The sequence below is a fragment of the Pyrus communis genome, chromosome 10, assembly GCF_963583255.1.
Source record: "Pyrus communis chromosome 10, drPyrComm1.1, whole genome shotgun sequence".
Lineage (NCBI taxonomy): Eukaryota > Viridiplantae > Streptophyta > Magnoliopsida > Rosales > Rosaceae > Pyrus > Pyrus communis.
Genome location: NC_084812.1, coordinates 1,210,117 through 1,232,484, shown reverse-complemented (window position 1 = coordinate 1,232,484; position 22,368 = coordinate 1,210,117). Strand labels below are relative to the sequence as shown.

The 22,368-nt window shown below is 38.0% G+C and overlaps 3 protein-coding genes across 4 annotated transcripts; 1 reads left to right on the top strand and 2 right to left on the bottom strand.

Moving 5' to 3' along the window:
* The first annotated feature begins 375 nt into the window (after positions 1-375).
* Positions 376-5,067, top strand: LOC137748407 (synaptotagmin-5-like). The gene is made up of 13 exons (XM_068488552.1): positions 376-673; positions 743-790; positions 890-1,010; positions 1,434-1,555; positions 1,671-1,772; positions 1,952-2,026; positions 2,394-2,473; positions 2,600-2,750; positions 2,849-3,079; positions 3,314-3,610; positions 4,022-4,135; positions 4,266-4,529; positions 4,656-5,067. Exons 1-12 carry the CDS (start codon positions 461-463, stop codon positions 4,410-4,412), a joined length of 1,701 nt encoding a protein of 566 aa, XP_068344653.1. The 5' UTR covers positions 376-460; the 3' UTR covers positions 4,413-4,529; positions 4,656-5,067.
* A 508-nt stretch (positions 5,068-5,575) lies between these two features.
* LOC137747118 (bifunctional purple acid phosphatase 26-like) lies at positions 5,576-9,971 on the bottom strand. 2 transcript variants are annotated; one of them, XM_068487129.1, is made up of 9 exons: positions 9,227-9,968; positions 8,433-8,660; positions 8,022-8,222; positions 7,643-7,754; positions 7,254-7,480; positions 6,871-7,009; positions 6,557-6,777; positions 6,193-6,314; positions 5,576-5,999 (listed from the first exon to the last, which is right to left on the bottom strand). In XM_068487129.1, exons 2-9 carry the CDS (start codon positions 8,628-8,630, stop codon positions 5,828-5,830), a joined length of 1,392 nt encoding a protein of 463 aa, XP_068343230.1. In that variant the 5' UTR covers positions 8,631-8,660; positions 9,227-9,968; the 3' UTR covers positions 5,576-5,827. The 2 variants fall into 2 exon arrangements, with proteins under 2 accessions (XP_068343230.1, XP_068343229.1); XM_068487128.1 differs by having other exon boundaries at positions 6,557-7,009; positions 9,227-9,971.
* Positions 9,972-11,509: 1,538 nt separating this feature from the next.
* Positions 11,510-15,277, bottom strand: LOC137747117 (bifunctional purple acid phosphatase 26-like). Its single transcript, XM_068487127.1, has 10 exons — positions 15,104-15,277; positions 14,351-14,578; positions 13,986-14,186; positions 13,632-13,743; positions 13,244-13,470; positions 12,919-13,057; positions 12,609-12,829; positions 12,238-12,359; positions 11,978-12,139; positions 11,510-11,867 (listed from the first exon to the last, which is right to left on the bottom strand). Exons 2-10 carry the CDS (start codon positions 14,546-14,548, stop codon positions 11,789-11,791), a joined length of 1,461 nt encoding a protein of 486 aa, XP_068343228.1. The 5' UTR covers positions 14,549-14,578; positions 15,104-15,277; the 3' UTR covers positions 11,510-11,788.
* Positions 15,278-22,368: the final 7,091 nt, after the last annotated feature.

Below are 22,368 nucleotides of genomic sequence, written 5' to 3'. Positions count from 1 at the left end.
AATTTTCGCTTTTGTGCTCAGGGTCACGAGATTGACTTTCATGTCCTATTGTCCTGAACAAAAAGGTGGCGCGTAACTGCCATTAGGCTAACGGTCGCTTGTCAGACGTCAACTATTTTCTCTCCGATCTCATAAAAGTGTCCCAATTTGTAAATTATGTATTTATTTTGTTTTGTAATTGTCTTGTTGTCGGCTACGCAAAGCATTTCCTTTCACTCTCTGCGTCGGAGACAGCCCACCCCCGCCCTCCACCCACCGCTTCCTCCGCCCATATTTTCACTACCCCGAAGAAAAATTAAGAAAATCGAGATTAACTATCATAATTAAGACTCCATAATATTAATTATATAATTATATAATTATATTAGCATTTACGATTTGATACCCCACTCACTCTCTCTCTCTCTCGCTCTTTCTCTTACTAACCGAGCAGCAGCACCCCCAAATCTCGACCAATCCAATGGCCTTCGTTTTCGGATTATTTCTCGGAATACTTGTCGGACTCGCAATCATTGTCCTCTTTGTCCGGTTCGAGAAGCACCGGTCCAAGCTCCGGTCCGAGCTGGCCACCACTGTGGCTGCTTTTGCTCGAATGACCGTCGAGGACTCCAGAAAGCTCTTGCCTCCCGAGTTTTACCCATCCTGGGTCGTCTTCTCTCACCGCCAGAAGTTGAGCTCCCAACTCTCTCTCTCCCATCAGAATCTCCGGCGACTAATGTATTTTCCTTGAATTTTTCAGTTGGCATGGCTCAATTCTCACCTCGAAAAGTTGTGGCCTTATGTCAATGAGGTAAAGATCCATCTGGGGTTTCTGTATTTATCCAAAATTTTGGAACTTTGCTAAATTTTGATGATTTTTTGAGGTGGGTTTCTAAAAATGGTGGTGTAGGCAGCGTCCGAGCTGATAAAGACATCCGTGGAGCCAGTTCTGGAGCAGTACAGACCAATCATATTGTCCTCACTCAAATTTTCCAAGTTCACTCTTGGTACGGTGGCACCTCAGTTTACAGGTCAGTTCAATTTATTTAACGATCGAAAAAAAAGTTGTCTCTTTTGAATTCTTTGTGCTTGTTTGGAAAATGGGGTTTCCTTATTTTTCACAAAGATGTCACATTTCCTTATTTTTCACCACAACTTGATTGATCATGTAGATAATCCCTACATATATCTGTAAGTCATTAACTTAGAGTTAGGCACACTAGTCCTAAGTAGTTTTTAAGTTGAATCGTGTTACGGCCGTGAGCATGCCAGTTGTTTCTGGTTCTATTTTTAAGCATTATGTATGGTATAGATGATAGTGGATCAAAATCTTCCAATTTGTTATGGTTTTCGATATCATTAAAAGCGGGAGTGTTAAATGAAGCTTCTGCAAAGCAATAAGCATTCATTAATGTGGGGGTTGTAATGAGAGAGTTTTTTTTTCTTTTCATTAGGGGTTTCTATAGTTGAAGGTGGAGGTGACAGTATCATTATGGAGTTGGAAATGCAATGGGATGGAAATCCGAGTATAATACTAGCTATCAAGACTTTAGTTGGCGTAGCACTACCGGTGCAGGTAATCTGCAACTTAATGCCTACTTGCTTCCTTCAATAGAGGTTTTTTTCTAAAGCTCATGATAAGAATATATGTACTTTTATCTGTGATTGATAACTGATATGTTGATTTTCAGGTGAAAGATATTGGATTCACGGGGGTATTCAGGCTGATCTTCAAGCCTCTGGTTGATGAGTTTCCGTGCTTTGGAGCTGTTTGCTACTCATTGAGAGAAAAGGTAGCTTCTATTTCTAGAGCCATGTTTAAAAGAATTTTGAATGGAGGTTACATATTTCGCATAAAATAGCATATTTGTAGGATTATTGATATTCTGTCATCAATAGCTAGCTGAATGCTGTTAGATTGCAGGAGACACAATCAACAACTCCGATTTAGCAAGTGTTTTGTTGTTTGCAGAAAAAGTTAGATTTTAAGCTTAAAGTTGTGGGTGGCGACATATCTGCATTACCTGGGATATCTGATGCAATTGAGGTTTGAGCAATTCCGTAGTTTTTTTCTTTCTTAATTGATTCTTGCACTCATGTATTATTTATGTTTTGTCATCTGGCAACTCACATGCAGACATCGGGTTTCATATATCCTTGCTTGTAAATTAAATCAAACCAATTGAACGGCTGCAAGGGATGACTTTGCAAGAAACGTATAATAGTCTTTAAAAAATATACGATTTAGTAGGTCTTATTTCATACATGCAGGATCAGTTTTATCATACATGCTTTGCATTAAAATGAACACTACTTTCCAACACTAGAAGAGTTAGGAGGTCTTATTAAAATATATGCAGCATTTGTTTTATCATACATACTTGGTTTAATTGAGAGGCATAATATTTATACAGGGGACAATACGGGATGCCGTTGAAGATTCAATTACATGGCCTGTTCGGAAAGTTTTTCCCATTTTGCCAGGGGATTACAGGTAAAGGAGAATGCACAGGATTGTCCATTTGTCACCTATCAATATTTATTAATCATTTATTCAATGGTCTATGTTTTTAATTAATGTTTTTTTTTAACGCTATTTTGATTACCTTCATTTGGTTAGTGATCTGGAGTTAAAGCCAGTTGGAATGCTAGAGGTGAAACTTGTGCAGGCAAAGGAGTTAACAAATAAAGACGTGGTGGGAAAATCAGATCCGTTTGCAAGACTATACATACGACCTTTACCCAACAGAATGAAAAGAAGCAAAACCATTGTAAATATTCGGATCTTCTTATATATCCATGCATTTACTTATTTGTTTTTCTTTTAATTGGGTTTGAAGAAACTCTATATTTTTGTCTTCCTCGTCAGAACAATGATTTGAATCCAATCTGGAATGAGCACTTTGAATTTATTGTTGAAGATGAATCGACTCAACATTTGGTGGTTAAAGTTTATGATGATGAGGGATTTCAAGCATCTGAGCTCATTGGATGTGCTCAAGTACAACTAAGTGAGCTTCAGCCTGGTAAAGTGAAGGATGTGTGGTTGAAGCTGGTTAAAAGCTTGGATGTCCAAAGAGATAATAAAAACCGCGGGCAGGTTAGAAGACTAATCTTCATCCTATCGGTCACTAATAACAGCAATTAATTTTGAGATGCTTTATGGATCATATACTATGGATGGCTATTGGAATTTACACCCCTCTGTGGATGGCTACTGGAATTTGAAATTAGATCATATTATATACTCCCACCCGCTATAGTTGTATATTCTTTCTGATATATTATGAGACGAATTTTCACTATTTCTTAATCGTTTTTCTTTCTGTTTTAGGTGCATTTGGAGCTGTTATATTGTCCATTTGGCATGGAGAATGGCTTTGCTAATCCTTTTACTTCCAACTCCGCAATGACCTCTTTGGAAAAGGTGCTTAAAAGTGGAATGAACGGAACAGATGCTACTGAAAGTGAAAAGGAAGCCGCACAGAAGAAAAGGGAGGTCATAATTAGAGGAGTACTAACTATTACTATGATATCTGCTGAGGACTTGCCACCTGCTGATCTCATGGGGAAGGCTGATCCTTACATAATACTCACCTTAAAGAAATCAGGAACGAAAAACAAAACTAGGGTAAGATTCTGAATGCCAAAAGACCGTGTAGTTTTAAGGGAATCTTAATGAAACACTCCCGGTACTGTTCACTTTAAACGAAAATGACATTTTTACTTTGAAAAGTCACTCCCGGTAACCTTTATTTTGTCATTTTCGTTAAAACTAAAGTTTTTGAGGACTTTTCGTTAGTTTTCCTTAGTTTTAATTGCCCGTCGTAAGGCTTGCTGCCTTGTTCATTTGTGTAGTTGTAGCCTTTAAGTTTTGTTTTGTATTTTTTTTTTGGTCAAACGATAGATTTTGTTAGATTAGCCACCAACGGGGTTTAAACCCACGCTGTCATGCAAGGGCTCAACACCTTTCCACCACTGTGGTAAAGGGCCACTTGCTCCTATAAGTTTTGTTGATCTTTAAAATTATTTTTCCTCTCAGGTAGTTAACGACAACTTGAATCCTGTTTGGAATCAAACTTTTGACTTTGTTGTCGAGGATGGATTGCATGACATGCTCATACTTGAAGTCTGGGACCATGACACTTTTGGCAAGGTACTAGTCCTTTCAGTTCATATGATTTTTTACTTTCGGACGTGATGGCAATGTTTCTCAACTGTCTCATGGTGGCTTTGACATTTACCTTCGAACGTGCATTAACCTAGGCCCTTTTTGCGTCGTGCAGGACTATATGGGCAGATGCATCATGACCCTCACCAGGGTTATCATAGAAGGGGAATACCAAGACTCGATACCGCTAGATGGGGCCAAATCCGGGAAATTGAACGTGCAGCTTAAGTGGAACGCACAACCAATTTACCGTGATTCTTAATTGATCTCTGTCGACTGTTGTATGGCTAACGGTGGATCGAAGATGTACTATCCGCCCAGAGATGTATACAGAGCACCAAAGACACCTTCACAAATGCTTGATTCACAAACATGAAAGGTACTCAGATGGTGTACGTTTAGTTTTTTCATAGTACCTGTCATAAATGTAGTGAAGTTGTATACTGTATTGCCGATCAGATTCTACGCGCGGGGTTACTCAGTTCCTCTTTGCTTGGATTGTCAGATTATCGACCTGCGTTACTGTGTATTTGTAGCGGGATTCTGCATCATTGCCTTTGGTTACGGTTTACCATTCCATCTTTTCCAGCTGCCTTGTGGTTCGTATGGAGGGGTTCTTATGTCACTGCCCGCCCGACTGTCGCGGAAAATGCAAGTTAATAGGATCGGATGCCACATTGCGATCTTTGGTGACATTTCGGAATTTTGACCGAGTTAATTTTTGCTGGATTTTCTCATTTGATTCAGTGGTGCCCGACGACTTGGTTGCCTTATTTGCTCGCATTTATTTATTTATATATGTATGCGAAAGCTGGCAACCACTTCGGCTTGCATTCTCGTCCTGTAATGTTGTAAGATGATTTGAACAGTCTATTTTCTATGCCCCTCTTAATGTTCCTAAAATTAACTAAATTCGAAATCTCGTTGGCATTTAACACTAGTCAGCAAATAGATGAGCCATGTTTCTCCCCAAGACACTAAGATTTTGGCTTGATTAACGGGACAATTTAACGACTTGAAATTTTACAGTGTGGAACTTTAAAGGCTAACTTAGAGTTTAGACGGTTACAATCATCAAACAACATTGTTGAATAAAAAGAACAAGCAAAATGATTTATTAACGATCTTTTCGGTTATACTTGATTTTCACTAATGCGATGGTATTTTATTGGTATTACAGATGCACAACGAGATACTTTGGAATTGTAACTTCTACACGTTTGATCTTTCTTGTTGATTTTATATTGAAGATTTACAAGATTCACCCGATTTCTTGGCAAAACTGTTTCTATTTTAATGCTTGATTTTTCATCCTAACAAGTATGATTTTCATTATTACAGTGTTTTTAACATCGAAAGAAAATTCCATTTTGTTTTGCGCCCCTCCAGGATTTTGTATTTAACTCCTTAAAATAGTCGAAATAGTCGAAAACAAAACTAAAAATCCATAGCTATTACGTCCGTCTCGATACAAGCTATTACAGCATCTCTGCATTCTTCAATGAGATATCAATCGAGCAAAAGCCCGATCGACGTCATCCATTATTTATCAATACATAGCAATTTCGTCCATTAACTTCCTAACATTATTCTTCTTCAGTCCTCTGATTCGTACCCCTGCATTACAGAAAAGTGATTGCTCGCTGTTTTGGCACCAAAAACATGAATACCGTATGGCTATGCTCGCCAGTACTGGTTGTGGAATACAAATGCGTCCGCCGCAGTTTTCTTCCCTTCATCATTGCGGTTCCAATGGTAGAGTGCGTGTGTCCTGTTTATAAGCTCAAGCGTGGAATGCCCGTAGCTTGCTTCTCGGAATGCAGAATAATCTGGTTGTGGATCTCTATACCTACAGAAACCATAGAACATGTGTTAGTCAAGACTGTCTGCACAAAAGGAACTCGATTTCCCTACCGACTGTTAGTGATCAAATCTACGAAATGAAATTATGTCTCTTAAATTATGCTATCCTGTTTCGACTGACCTTTTTACTTATTAACGAAACAAAAATCGTAATAAAGAAACTAGACTAAAGTTCCTACCGTGCAGCCAGTCCTTCATTGTTCCCTCCATCTCCAACATTTACATATACAGGAGCTGATTTGTCTGGTATGGGGTAACAGATACCACTCGTTACGTTGTATTGTATATTGGAGATACGATACTGAAATAAAAAGGGAAGAAAAACGTGACCCACAATCTAGCGATGAAATGACACAATATGTATGAATAACAAGAAATGTCCGTTAAGTATTACAAACTTCAATAGACCTCGATGCTAGAATAACAGAATTGTGTACACAAAGATGTACGGAATTATAAGATTCTACTCCAACGTTGAATGCCGTACCAAGTCATATCATATAATAGGATACAATAGAAAACATAAAAGGTAAAGAATCATACCGATCTCTCATAAGCATGGACGTGGCCAGCAAACACCACATCAACTTTGTATTGAACAAACCAACTCTCAAACACCGCTCGCATGCTTTCACCTTCCATGAAATGAGCGTCATTACTATTGTACATTGGAATATGCATAAGGACTATGAGCCAAGGTGTCTTTTCCCTGTCAACCTTTTCCAATTCTTCTGCTAGCCACATATATTGAGGCGTGTACTTCACTGGTGACAAAATTAATAATTGATGTAAGATGTACTGGCACAAAATAGAAAGTGTCTGTTCACATATTTGAAAGTGTAGGAATGTACAATTACCAAATGGGGAGTAACTGGACAACACGATTATATGAGCTGATGCACGTCTGATGGCATACCAAAGAGGATTGCTACTATTAGAGGCCAGATAAGGAGTAGCATACCGGTGAAGATAGTTCTTGAACGGAGTAACTTCTCCCTAGAATATGTACAAAACTAATAGTTGGATAAATCAATAATTTTTAGGTTGCACTGTTAACGTGATAGGAGTTGCAGAACACAACAAATCATGTATATAAACTTATTTAGATGTCACTAATATTTTACAACTTTTTTATGTTGCGGATATATTTTCATTGCATAGAGTTCTAAGGCAGAATAATAAAAAAAAGGCTTATAGTGACAAAAGTAACTCAGACAATTAGATATGCTTGGTACTTTACCATAATAGGCCTGTAATCAATGTCATGATTGCCAGCAGACCACATCCATGTCTGATATGCAGTACTTTGCTCAACGAATCGAGCCCATGTGTCCCACCGTAAACCTATGTCATTATACTCATATCTATCAGCATAGGAAAGATCTCCGACAAATAAAACGGCCTGTCCTGCACTATTCATATAGTGCTCAAGAGTTGACAGAGAGTTAAACGTCTGACCCAAATCACCTGCAACATACAGATAATGATTTATTAGGAGAAACTACAAAATTCAACATTATTTTACACAAAGAATGACAAGAATTCCTAGGGTACAAGTATATCAGGCTGTGGTCACAGCTTAGAGAAACTAACTGTTATCGGACCCTTTGCAGAGAGAAAACAACTCACCTATGATCCCAAATGTGTAGTGAGAATTTGGGTCGACCTTTGGAGGTGTTGTAAACCAAAATTTTCGAGATGAACTGCCATTTCCAATTTTGTAATAGTACTTTGTGTCATACTGAAAACAAGAAACAATTGATGGTTTAGTGAAACTATAAGCAAGTGAATGAACAATTTCTTATATTGAGTCTAAATCATACAACAAGGTGGAAGCATAATTTGGGGAACTTGGAGGCACCAATTAACAGAGCCGATAAAAACTTTAAATTTACATTATTGACTGAGACGACATCGTTGACACAAGCTTTTCATGATAGCAAACCCAGAGAGAAAATCACACCATATATGCTTCTACTAGTATACTTCACAAAGTAATCATGGCTACCTCAAGGCCACCAACAAGACAGTGATGGATGTAGCCAGACTTATAGTGATAGAAGGTGTAGTTTGTCACGACGCCCTTAGCAGAAAACTCATATTTTTTCTCTGATGTACCATACTGCACTTTACTATCCCCTGGTTCATCAGGCGTAACCCATGAGATGATTACAGCCTTTCCATCATAGTCACCTTGGGTGATATGCACCTGCAATGAATGTTTGAAGTGTATAAGAACATTACAACTCAAAACATCAACATTGTAAAGGATTTTTCATCCTATTCATATTAATTATAGCACTTTCGAGTTAATCAGAATAAGAAATAAGGGGCCGTAACTTTCCACATCCTGAATTCTGAAAAACTATACAATGTGCCTATTTTTCTACAGCGATATCGAATAGCTATGAATTCTCACTTGTTGTGGAGCATTGTAACCCTTTGGCACAGCAAATACTTTATGGTCCAGAGGCATATCAACCGCTGGATACTCAGATCGTAAGAAAGTACTCGTAATTCCTGCTGCATTCCCATTCGCCAAAAAGCTCAACACTACAAAAGAGGTAAGAATAATTCCAAGCAATGTGGACTCCATCCTAGTAACCGCTGCCATCATTGTTCACTCAGCAAATTACAGTAAAACTAACTGCACCAAAAAGAAGAACAACAAGCAATCAGCCATATCGATGACCAAGTATCCAATGCCAGACAGTTGATAAACACGAACATCAACAAAGGACGAAACATTTGATGAAAATCGAAAGGGATAGAATACCATTTTCGCTTTTTCCGTGGAAAATGATCCTCCTCATAGTCGAGGCCATATCAAATTTTCAAACTTTCACAAACCCTTTAATTTTTACTTCAATAAATTTGCAATTTTTAATCCAACAACAAGCATAAATCACTCCAACAAGATCAAAGCATCAAACTTTATTAAAAAAAAAATCACTTACTAGAGTTAGAGATAGATATAAACAGCTGATTTGAGTAAACCATTACAATTACTAATCAAATTGAACAAATCCCATTAAAATTCCAATTGAATTTCTGCTGAACACCAACATTTCCAATCCACATTAACACACAAGAACACAACTAAATAACTAAAATTTCTTTCATCATTGACTAGTTAGCACTAAAAGAAACTTTCAAAGTTAGAGAGAGAGAGAGAGAGCGAGAGAGAGAGAGAGAGAGAGAGAGAGAGAGTACCAGAAGTTCATAGCTTGAAGAGGCTGAGGAGCGAGAGAGAGAGTGAGCTATATAATAGTTGGAGGGGAAGGCGTATGAGTTGTCGAGGCGCAGCGTATGTTAGAGGAAACCATTATCCTCATCTGGGTTGGCTCGTAGTAGCAAGCGATATCTTGGTGCGCAGCTGGCGAGCTGGGACTGGTCAGTTGTGATCACTATCTGGTGAAACATGGTCCATCACCGCTCGATACGGCCATCCAAAGGACATGGGGGACCTAACTCAGTGCAGCGCATATGATCAACGTGCTCGAAATCGGTTATGGACCCCGAGTTACAACCCAGCTGAAAGTTGTGAGCCCAAGACAAAAGAAAACCCCAAAGAAATCCTAACAACTTCCATCCGCCGACGCCGTCGTGGGAAAAACCCCAACCACCCACCTTCCTCGTAAATCGAAAAAAAAATGGCGGTGTTGATTACTGCATGCAGAATCGGATTGCGGGATCGATGGGGAGACGATGCAATGGGAATGGAAAGGGAAATGATAGTTGGAAATCATGGAGGTGGAGGGAAGGGTGGAGTGAAATCGGGGCATCTTGGCAACGAAACCAGAGGGTGGTGAAAAGGGTCAAACCAGCAAGAGGGCAGCGGAAAAGAAGGGAGAAAAGGAGCAAGGGTCTGCCACCGGCGGCTCAAAGAGGAGATCGGAGAAAGTTGCACAGTCGCACACGGCCGGCGAGAAAGCACTCAAAGAAGAGGGACTCTCACCAGAAGGAAGAGAAATTCAAGGAAATTATTTATTCGTTTAACGGTTGTTCAATAATTATTTAGCCAAATTTATAATTATTTATCAATAATAGTATTCTTACCATAATTATTTGGACAGCTACATCATCTAAATTAATTAGCATTTAATCAAAATATTAATTAAGAATTAATAAAAAGATTGTTAATTAAATGATGATTGTGGTATACGAGAAGTCTCATTCCCCCACCTAAGATTATTTAAGTATTTTAATTAATAAAAAGATTGAAATTAAATGATTTAGCTTGTCCAACTCATCTGCCACCTAAGATGGTAAATAAATGTGATATAAAATTGTGATAAGAATAGCATTACTCATTATTTATTCGTTTAATGGTTGTTCAATAATTACACGCATTATGTCTTCAATTAAAGACTAAAATTTTTGACAATGTTAATCGAACGATTAAATAATGTACGATTTGATTAATTTAAGGAGTTGGTTTTTAAAGCGTGACTTAACAAGTAAACAATTTCTTATATTTTTTTTTTTAAACGATAAATTTGTTAAATTATGTTAAATAAAAAATCAACATAATTCAAATCACGTTATAGAGCAGAGTCAATACTCGTCACCACAACTGTGATAGAGAGTCACTTGCAATATTGCAAGATCCAAAAGAAAATAAAAAGATGAAAAGGTAGAATGACAAATTCAACCGATAAGGTTAGTGGCATAAGTAGTGGATTCCCTTAGTAAGTAAGGTTTTTTTGTCAACTTATGGCGTCTCGTATTCAAATTTTTATTCAAGGTAGGGTTAAGTAGTGGATTCGCTTAGTAATTAAAGATTTGTTTGGTACTCTACTTGAATTTAATTTTTTTTTTGAACTCAAAAACAATTTTCAAGTTTTAAGCCTTAAAAACTTGTTTGATAGGATTATTTTTAAAAACTGAACTCAAGACTAACTCAAAAATATAGCATATTATATAAAAACACAAAAAGTGAGTTTTTAGAGATTTTAAACTTAAAGCTTACTCTTTTCTTTTCTCACCCTCCTCCCCCTCACTCTAAACCTCTCTCTTTTCTCCGTGCTCATCCTTCTGTCCTTTTTCTTCTTTGTCTCTCCTCCAATCCACTCTTCATTCTCTCTCCTCCTTTCTATCTCATCTGATCCTCTCTTGTTTCTCTTTACTTTGATCATATCTTACTTTCTTTTGTCCTCTCCCCTATTTCTCCTTGTCTTTGAATCTCTTTGTCCAGTTTAAGTTTTAAGATTCAAAATTTTTAAATCGTATACCAAAAAAGTTTTTTAATCTTAAAAAAAATTGTTTTCAAGAAATGTTTTAAAAAAATAACGAAAATTTTTAGATAGGATAAGAAACGGGCCCTAAGTTTTTTCTTCAACTTATTGTGTCTCATATTCAAATTTTTATTAAGGGTAGAGTTTCAAGGACTTATATCTAAAGAATCCTAATTAAAAAAAACATAAATAGCATCCCCAACGTGAAGAATGACAGACCATCACGGATGATCCAGCAGTTGTGTAAATTACACAATAGTGGTCAGAAGAAGATTAAAATGTCTTGATAGTTCCGATCATCAAACAACATTGTTGGATAAAAACAATAGGCCAAACTGGTAATCCGAATGAACATTCGAAATAGTCGTAAAACAAAACTAAAAATCCAATACCATGAACAAGCGACAAGGGATCATATTGCTTATTTTACGTAAGAGGTCTCGATACAAGCTAATCCAATGTTTCAATTTCCAAGCAACTCTGCATTCTTCATTGAGATTTCTCAAGCAAAACACCCGACAGACGTGATCGGTTTCTATCAATGCGTAGCAATTTCGTCCATCATTATCTTCCTAACTTTATGCTTCTCCAGTTTTCGCTTCCCGTGATTCGCACCCCTGCATTACCAAAATTCAATCATATCAGACGCGTATGCTGGTTTACGTTACCAGAAAGTGAATCGCTCGTTGCTTTGGTACCAGAAACTGAATGGTACGGCTGTACTCACCAGTATTGGTTGTGTAATACGAATGCATCCACTGCGGTTTTGTTCCCATCATCATTGCGGTTCCAATGGTAGAGTGCGTGTGTCCTGTTTATCAGCTCAAGCGTCGAATGCCCGTAGCTTGCTTCTCGGAATGCAGAATAATTTGGTTGTGGATCTCTAAACCTACAGAAACCATGGAACATGTGTTAGTCATGCATTTCGACCGACCTTTTATCAAAGAAACGAAAATCGTAATGAAAAAGCTCGACTAAAGTTCCTACCGTCCAGCAAGTCCTTCTTGGTTCCCTCCGTCTCCAACAGTTATGTATACAGGAGCTGATTTGTCTGGTACGGGGTACTGGTAACCACTTGTTACGTTGTATTGTATATTGGAGAAACGATACTGAAATCAAATGGGAAAGAAGAACATGATTCTCAATTTAGCGATGAAATTTATAATCGACATAAGATGAACTGGCACAATATGTATGAATAAAGCGCAATGTCCGTTAAAGTGTTACAAACTTAATGGACCTCCATGCTAGAGTAACAGACAGTTTGTGCACGAAGATGAACGGAATTATAAGATTCTACTCCAATGTTGAATGCCATATCAACAACAACATATCATGTAAAAGGCGAAGAATCATACCGATCTCTCATAAGCATGGACGTGGCCAGCAAACACCACATCAACTTTGTATTGAACGAACCAACTCTCAAACACTGCTCGCATGCTTTCACCTTCCATGTAATGAGCCTCATTACTGTTGTATATCGGAACATGCATAAGGACTATGAGCCAAGGTGTCTTTTCCCTGTCAACCCTTTTCAATTCTGCTTCTAGCCACGTCCATTGAGGCGTGTACTTCACTGGTGACAAAGTTAAAATTCGATGTAAGGTATACCGGCAAAACATAGAGTCTGTTCACATATTTGCAAGCGTAGGAATGTACAATTACCAAATGGAGAGTAACTGGACAACACGATTATGTGAGCTGATGCGCGTCTGATGGCATACCAAAGAGGGTTGCTACTACCAGAGGCCAAATACGGAGTAGCATACCGCTGAAGATAGTTCTTGAACGGAGTAACTTCTCCCTAGAATATGTACAAAACTAATAGTTAGATAAAGCAACAATTTTTAGGTTGCACTGTCAACATGATAGGAGTTTCGGAACACAACAAATCATGTATACAGTTCTAGGATCACAGAATAATAAAAAAAGACTTATAGTGACAAAATGTAACTCAGACAGTTCTCTCAAGATATGCTTGATACTTTACCATATAAGGCATGTAATCAATTTCATGATTTCCCGTAGACCACATCCATGACTGATATGCAGTACTTTGCTCGACGAATCGACCCCATGTGTCCCACCGTAAACCCACGTCATTATACTCATATCTATCAGCATAGGAAAGATCTCCGACGAATAAAACAGCCTGTCCTGCACTCTTCATGTAGTGCTCAAGAGTCGACAGAGAGTTAAATGTCTGACCCAAATCACCTGCAACATACGGACAATGATTTATTAGGAGAAACTACAAAATTCAACATCATTTTATACACAGAGTGATAAGAATCCTAGGATACAAGTATATCAGGCTGTGGTCACGGCATACAGAAACTAACTGTTATCGGACCCTTTGCAGACAGAAAACAACTCACCTATGATCCCAAATATGTAATGAGAATTTGGATCGATCTTTGGAGGCGTTGTAAACCAAAATTCTCGAGATGAATCACCATTTCCAATTTTGTAGTAGTACTTTGTGTCATACTGAAAAAAAGAGAAGAAATAATTGACGGTTTAGTGAAACTATAAGCAAGAGAATGACCAAGTTCTCATATTTGGGAAACTCGGACACACCAATTCACAGAGTCGATATATAACTTTAAAATTTACGTTGCTGACTGAGACGACATCATTGTCACAAGCTTTTCATGATAGGCAAACCCGGAGAGTGAAAATTGCACCACATATGCTACTACTAGTGTACTTCACAAAGCAATCATGGTTACCTCTAGGCCATCAACAAGACAATGATGGATGTAGCCAGACTTATACTGGTAGAAGGTGTAGTTTGTCATGACCCCCTTAGCAGAAAACTCGTATTTTTTCTCTGAGGTACCATACCGCACTTTACCATCCCCTGGCTCGTCGGCAGTAACCCATGAGATGATTACAGCCTTTCCATCATAGTCACCCTGGGTGATATGCACCTGCAATGAATGTTCAAAGTGTATACGAACATCAAAACTCAAAACATCAATACTGATAACGGATTTTCATCCTGTTCATATTAAACGTAGCACTTTTGACATCCCGAATTATGAAAAACTACTATTTTTTCTACATCAATATCAAAATAGCTATGGATTCTCACTTGTTGTGGAGCATTGTAACCCCTTGGCACAGCAAATACTTTATTGTTCAGAGGTATATCAACCGATGGATACTCGGATCGGATGAAAGTACTCGTGATTCCCGTTGCATTCCCATTCATCAAGAAGCTCAACGCGACAATAGAGGTAAGAATAATTGCAAGCAACGCAGACTCCATCCTAGTAACCGCTGCCCTCATTGTTCATTCACCAAATTACAGTAAAACTAACTGCAGCAAAAGAAGAAGAACAAGCAATCAGCCATCTGCGAGACAGTTGGATTAACACGAACACCAGCTAAAGACGAAACATTTGATGAAAATCGAAAGGGATGGAAGACCATTTTCGCTCTTTCCGCGGAAAATGATCCTCCTCCCAGTCGAGGCCATATCAAATTTTCAAACTTTCACAAACCCTTTTGACTTTTACTTCAAAAAATTTGCAATTGCAGTCCAACAACGAGCATAAATCACTCCAACAAGATCAAAGCATCAAAATTTATTCAAACAATCACATATTAGAGTTAGAAATAGATATGAACAGCTGATTTGAGTAAACCATTGCAATTACTAATCAAATTTAACAAATCCCATTGAAATTCTGCTAAATACAACATTTCCAATCCACGTTAACGCACAAGAACATAACTAAATAACTAAAAACTCATTAATTATTGACTAATTAGCACTAATATTCTGACAAATTAAATAGATCGAACAGAAAAAAAGAAACTTTCAAAGTTAGAGAGAGAGTACCAGAAATTCAGAGCTTGAAGAGGTTGAGGGGAGAGGGTGTTCAACTAAATAGTAGTTGGAATTTCTAATCAATTATATTATCGTGTTTCTGAAATCCTAAAAGATTTCTCATCCGCTTGGCTCGTGCCAAGCGATATAATTCCAGTGCGCGGCAGCTGGCGAGTTTGGAGTGGTCAGTTCTGGTTTTTGTGAAACCCACAAGGTACCGGCGTGTGTGTTGTCAGATGATGTTGGTCCTTCTTGTCTATTTGTAAATTATTGATAGTAATTTGGTAAATTACTGATTATTATTCCATGAAACATCATCGCTCGATTTCCCCATCAAAGGACATGTGATCAAAAACGGAAATCGAGATTTTTTTCTTTATTTTTTACGATTTGTATTCGTTTATTTGGCTAGTCTATCTTATAAAAATCAAGTCTAGATCTTCGAATTCCTTTTTTGAATGGTCCAAATTATGTAGTGGATCAACTACGAATGCGACACTCAAATGATATATGAATTTCTCCTAAGTCACCTATAAACATCAACTTGTCAAAAGCAGTCAAATTTAAAATTATTTAGTAATCTAAGAGTTATTTAATAAAATTTTTTAATCAAACACTAAAATTTTGACAACGTTAGTCAAATAGTTAATAATTTTAATTTAATTAATTTTTTTGAAGAATTGATTTTTAAAGTGTGATGTGAAAAAGTAAATAATTTCAGTCACCTTAAAACATTGCAAGGTTATTTCTGATTTATTATTGGAGGATAATCTTGATAGTTAAGTTGGTGCGGAACACTCAAATGGACTAATAGATGGTATAAATCTCTCGATCTACATAATCCGACAAAAAAATCCGGAATGAATCTCAACCCGTAGTTGGGGGCAAAGACTCATCATAGATGACCCAAGGAGGGCAAAGACATGATATACTCATGGCTCACATCTCTTTCTTAAATCCCAAAACATCAAAAGTCGTGGCCATGCGTGGGCCAAACACAATACCCACACCCACACATTCATAAATAATGATTCAACCCCATGAATCGGGAACCATCGATATTTCATTGCTAACTATTTGGATTGTTTCTTATTGCGTTTGGTAGAAAAATATTAAACGTATTTCTAGTCATAAAAAGTATTTTGTGTAAAACTATTCATTCAATGAAGCAGTTGAAATTTTAATTGAAAAATCAACGTGTTTATGTAAATACACTTTTAAACAAAAAAATGTTTATAAGCATAAGTGTCTTTTACATAAATCTGTCTATTGTCAACAATTCATTTGAAATTGCTTTTAAAATGACTGAAAACATTTTTGATAAAACTATTTTGAGTTCCAAAAGCACTTCTTAAGATTCACTTTCAAACAAGTCGTAAAGCAATAAAAGTTTTAAAAATAAGAGAATTTAAGAAGAGCGACTTTGTGTACGAAAATCATTGCTTGAGGCTTTCTAATGCACGGTAGCCTTCAAATATTAATCATAGAACTCAACTCAAACTATGGTTTGGATTCTCTACTTATCCTTTCCTTTCTCTACAACGGGATTAAAATTCGTCTAAATCGAACAATGAGTCAACAATAAATTGTTATGAAACTCTAGTTAGTTTTAATCGTATAAGTCAAACAATCAGAACAACTAGCTTGTTTGTTTGTATTCGGTTTTAAATCTCGCTCGTCATCATATATGCTTGGGAAACAAGTTACGCGGTTCAGAAGATTTCCATGTGTTTAGCTACCCGTACTATCATGCCAAAATTATGGCAAAGTTGACCACGTCACCACACAATCCTAGCCATCCAATGTCCGTACATCACATCATACAACCACCCTGATCTTTCCACCTACGCCCTCACCGTATGTGTCCTACTAGTTGACCTTCTTCTGAGTTCCAAGTCCAAAGCTCTACCATTCAAATTGGCATACACAACATCGTCAATCACTAACCTGTGAAATGATTTTCGCACTTTCGTTTTTTTTTTTTTTTCTTCAGATAGTTCTTCCTAAAACAAAACTCTCTTTCAGATTTAAAACTCTATATCCATTTTTAATCGTTATTCTATCAATTAATTAATATATTTCCAAGCCCAAGTGAGTGTTTTGGTAAAAATGGAGATTTTTTAAAGTGGTCGAAGCACGAGATGGTAAGCATATGCATGTTATTATATAAGAAGAGGAGGTTCGTTTTTTCAAGTTCCCCTCGAACGATTTTTCAGTATGCCGGAAACATGAATTGGTACACCAAGGTGTCATAATATATAAGTGGATGGATATTTGAAAAACATAATTTCCAACCACTTTTGTTATGACACTAGTATGTCGAGCATGGACGAAGCCAATGAAGGCTCACTGGGGACAGATGCCCCCACTCAAATAATTCGTTTGTTTAGTTGCAGACTATAATTATATAATACACACGGGTTATCTTTGAAGAAAATATATGTATCTAATATCCAAAATACATTCATTCTACTTATACTTCATATCAAATATTATATGAGCAATAGTGCTCTTGTTCTGTCATCCAAGTCGAAAAAAACCATTTCCCGCCTATCATGTACTTATATATTTTCTCATTACTTTGCCACTTTCCACCACTATATTGAAATTTTTGTAACATTGGAATTGTGATACATCATCATTTCAAACCATCATTAATATCATATTGCATATAATCATACTATAATAAGGTTTTCTTAGTTGTTTTCGGTTACCCCCATTAGCAGAAATTTCTAGTTCCGTCCTTAATACTGAGCCGTGTTTTTCAGTACACTGAAAAATTTCTCGTGTCTCTTCACTTATTTTACATATGTGTCTGTGTTGTCAGCACGCAGAAAAATCTTTTTTTTTTTTTAAAAAAAAAGAATGTTTTGCTTTGGCAAGCCATGCATGTAGCTAGAGACGAAGACTGGTCGTTGAGTTGTGACAAGAAAATTCCTTTTTATTTATTTTAATTTCATCTCAAAATTGGATCACTCTCTCTCTATTTAATCTCCCACTACTAATAAGAAAAAAAAACTCAAGTCCTCTTCATCAGAAAACCACGACGGCTTCTGATCTCCATGGCCATGGAGATCAAGCTCCATCAAAAGGAAGACGGCCCACGAGTCCTCAAGGTCCTAGAAGCTCTAAAACAAGCCTCCCACGAGCTACAGACCCACCCGAGCCCCGATTCGCCCGAGTCAAACTCATCCTCCGCCATTAACGCCCTCCTCGAGCTCGAGACTGAGTCCGACAACATCCTCTCCCGGGACCCACAACTCTCCGCCCTCTCCCAACACCTCGCCACCCTCAAAACCCTCGTAGAGTCCCTCCGGCAGTCCAGCGGCCACCTCAGCATCCGCTCCTTCCTGACCCGCCGCTCATCGACTCACTGCCTCTCCAAACTCGCCGGGTCGATCGAGTCCGAAATTCAAGCGTGGATTGACCGCGAGAGCTTAGATAGCTTGACGCGAGCTCTGGAAGAAGACCCAATTCGCGACGAGGACGAGTTGATCAAGCTACTGACTCAGTTCGAGGACAGAGTCGCGCAGGGGTTCAACCGCGAGTTGCAAGATTTGATCTTGAAGTCCAAAGTTTTCACCTCGCTTGAGTCAGTTCTGTGCGATTCGACTCGGTCATCGAAGCGAGTCAGAGAACGCTCTGCTTTCGCCATTGCAGCTCTCATCAAGTTCAATAAAGATGTTTTCGTGGGTGAAGTTTTGATGGGTCGGCCGACGATTAGCTCTCTGATAAAAATGGCATCACCGGACGCGATCAGAGTGCTCTGCGCGCTCGTCAGGCTGATCAAATCGCCGCTCGTCGAAGAGATCGAGTTCAACGGAGAAATACCCAAGATCATAAGCTTCCTGAATTCTGAAGATTTGGAAATGCGAGTGATGGCGATGGTCTGCGTGCTGGAAATCGGTTATTTCGGGCGGAAGGAAGCCATTGATGCGATGCTAGAGGAGGGTTTGATTGAGAAGCTTATGGAGTTGCAGAGGTCGGAGCACGGCGGCGATTTGATGAGGGAGAGCAGGGAGAAGGGGTTCTTGGAGAGGCACCCGTTTGCGAGCTGCGTGGCGAGGTTCGCGGTGCAGTTAGAGGTGGGGGAGGGGCTGAGGCAGCGGGAGAGGAGGGCGTTTAAGCAGCAGATATTGGTGAGAGTGAGGGAGGCCTCCGTTTCCGAAGCGGAGGCCGCCACCCTTTCTGCGGAGGTTTTGTGGGGGGCTTCGCCGTAAGGGGGTGAAAGAAAGAAATTGAAATGATAGGTTTTGGTGTAATTAGAAATTCAATTTGTTTGTTAGTGAAATCACGTTTACGTTTATATTGTTTTTATTTGTAATTGTAATTATGCGATTAATTAGTATCAGTGGTATGAAAAATTACACCTTTATGAAAAATTGGTTCGAAGACATATCAAATCGCTCTTACCAAAAAATAGAAAAGAAAAAAAAAACATCAAATCATATAGATGTAACGACATTTCAAGTTAATTACGTATTGTTATTAATAAAAACTAAAATATATTACAATACATTATTGGTTTAATAATATGCATCATCATTAATACCTAACAATCCCATCGACACCCATCCTAATTCCTGCTGAATATTTTGATCAAATAGATGCGTTGTGCAAGAGTTTCGACCAGAAAACTCATTTTAAGTGTAATTACGTGTTTTGCGTCAAAAAGTTGTCTACACCCTTATAAACGCCATCGTGATATTACAGATTATTAATACAATATCATCACACAACTTAAATTTCACACAAACACGACTTTTTAAAACATCGCCACTTGTTTGCGACTAGTGGAGGGGAGCTTAACATAATTTGGTGGTTTTGGGGACTCTTGATTTAGGGTTTGAGGAATCCGAATATATTTGTGTTAAGGGATATTCTTAGCTTAGGTATATGCTGCTGGATAATCTGCAATTTGGTTTTTCATGACGTCACGTGAGTGTGAACGGTGAGGATCTAAAGTCAACGATCAATGATGCCATGTCAGATGCGGATGGGAATCATTGGATCGGATCTAAGCAATTGATATTAATTAATGATTTAAATTGAAGGCTAATCTTATAAATAGTACACTTTTTAAATGATTAATGTAAATGGTTTAGGTGGGTGCAACCGTGTAATTAAGCCCGTCTTAAATTCTTAATGGAACGAAAAATAGGGATACGGTCACGTGGTCCATATTCTATAAGGATCCCTCCTAATTAAGCAAGCAAACTTTTGGGGTGCAAGTTTATCGTGACGTAGTGTTTTGGTTTAATAATATTATGTTAATCTAAACTACATATTACTAGAATCCTTATTATCAACCAAAATTTTACGAATTGATCATTTTAACCCTCTAATTAAAACTAAACATGAACAAGAAATATAAACATAAATGTAATTTCACACAATTAAAAATTTGGAAAAATAACTAAAATTTGGACTCATATAAAATTATAGTCACCCTTTTAATTTTATGATAATTATAACCAACATTTAGTATAAAAGTACTAATATACCCATAAAGTTCTCCAATGAACTCCACTTCTTTCTCTTCCATAGTCCACCATAGATCTCTTCGACTCTTCCTTCTCTAATTTGGTACTTCTGTTCTGCATATACAATCAGACCCAAAAAAATTGACATTTTTGTTTGCTTTTGTAGTCACAAGTCTAGAGCATACACGTGCAAGGAAATGCAGCAACATAAATTGATTTGGGAATGAGTTTTCTTTACGTCTGGTTTTGTTTTCTTTCTGGTTTTTCTCTACACCGCCGTAAATATCCAAACTTCTTCCGCCTTCAGTGTTGGATTTTTGGATCGCCAAGCCCGTCCCATTCTAACGACATCGATACTGTCTCTAACTTTATAACATGCCCAATCCGTCAGGTGTAAGGTTTTACAACAGAAAGCCTCGGTATTAGTTAGAGTAGGGTAATTCTATTTAAACCCATTGGGTTTCATTGAACCCACCGATGTGGGACATTTAACACTCTCCCTCACGTGTAACCTCATTTAGTGGTTCACACGTGGAGATCCACATCGGTAATTGAAACTCAGAAGTCGGCTCATGTTGGGCCCATTTGTTTTCAATGGAACTCAGCGGTTATCTCTATATTAACAGTTCAAACTTGTTTCCTTCTGGGTGACAAGCTCGTTGGCTTGCTCACAAGCTCATTAGCTTGCATAGGCTCGAAACCGTGGGCTCTGATACCATGTGGATTTTTGGATCACTGGGCCCGTTCCAATTTAACGACACCGATATTGTCCCCAACTTTACTACCTGCCTAATCTGTTAGATATGGAGTTTTACCACAAAAGGTCTCAATATTAGTTAGAGGAGGGTAATACTATTTAAACCCATTGGGTTTCTTTGAACCCACCGATGTGGGACTTTAACACTCCTCCTCACGTATAATCTCATTTAGTGGTTCACATGTGGAGATCCACATCGATAATTGAAACTCTGAGGTCGGCTCATGTTGGGCCCACTTGTTTTCAATGGAACTCAACGGTCGTCTCTATATTAAGAGTTCAAAGGCTTGCACACAAGCTAATTGGCTTGCATGGGCCCAAACCGTGGGCTTTGATACCATGTTGGATTTTTGGATCGTCGGGCCAACCCCACTTTAACGAAACTGTTACTATCCCCAACTTTATCACATGCCCAATCTATTAGTTGTGGGGTTTTACCACAAAGAGCTTCAATATTAGTTAGAGTAGGGTAATACTATTTAAACCCATTGGGTTTCTTTGAACCCACCGATGTGGGACTTTAACAGTCCCCCTTACGTGTAACCTCATTTAGTGGTTCACATGTGGAGATCCACCGGTAATTGAAACCCAGAGGTCGGCTCATTTGGGACAGAATTGTAGACTTGGCTTTTGGGTTTCATTTGAATTCCTAGAAATTGCCAACAAATTTATGCTAATGAGGCAATTTGCCCTCAGTGAACAAGATATGAAGAAAAAGGGTTTTACTTTTCGGCAGAAATGACGCTTTCTAGGATGCCACACTCTGAAAAAAGCTAGGTTTAAGGGTGTATGAGTAATTTCCTATCAAGTTTTGGTTATAATTTTCATAAATTTAAAAATGTGGTCACAACTCTATATGAGGTCCAAATTTTGGTTATTTTTCCAAATTTCTCCTCTCTTTTTTTTGTCAAAAAATATATTTAGATTTTATTAGATTAGATGTTAGATTAGCCACCGACTGATTTTCATACTGGATTTGGCTACCATCCCAAATCTAACTAGTACCAAGTTGTGACCTATACTTATGATGATGAAGA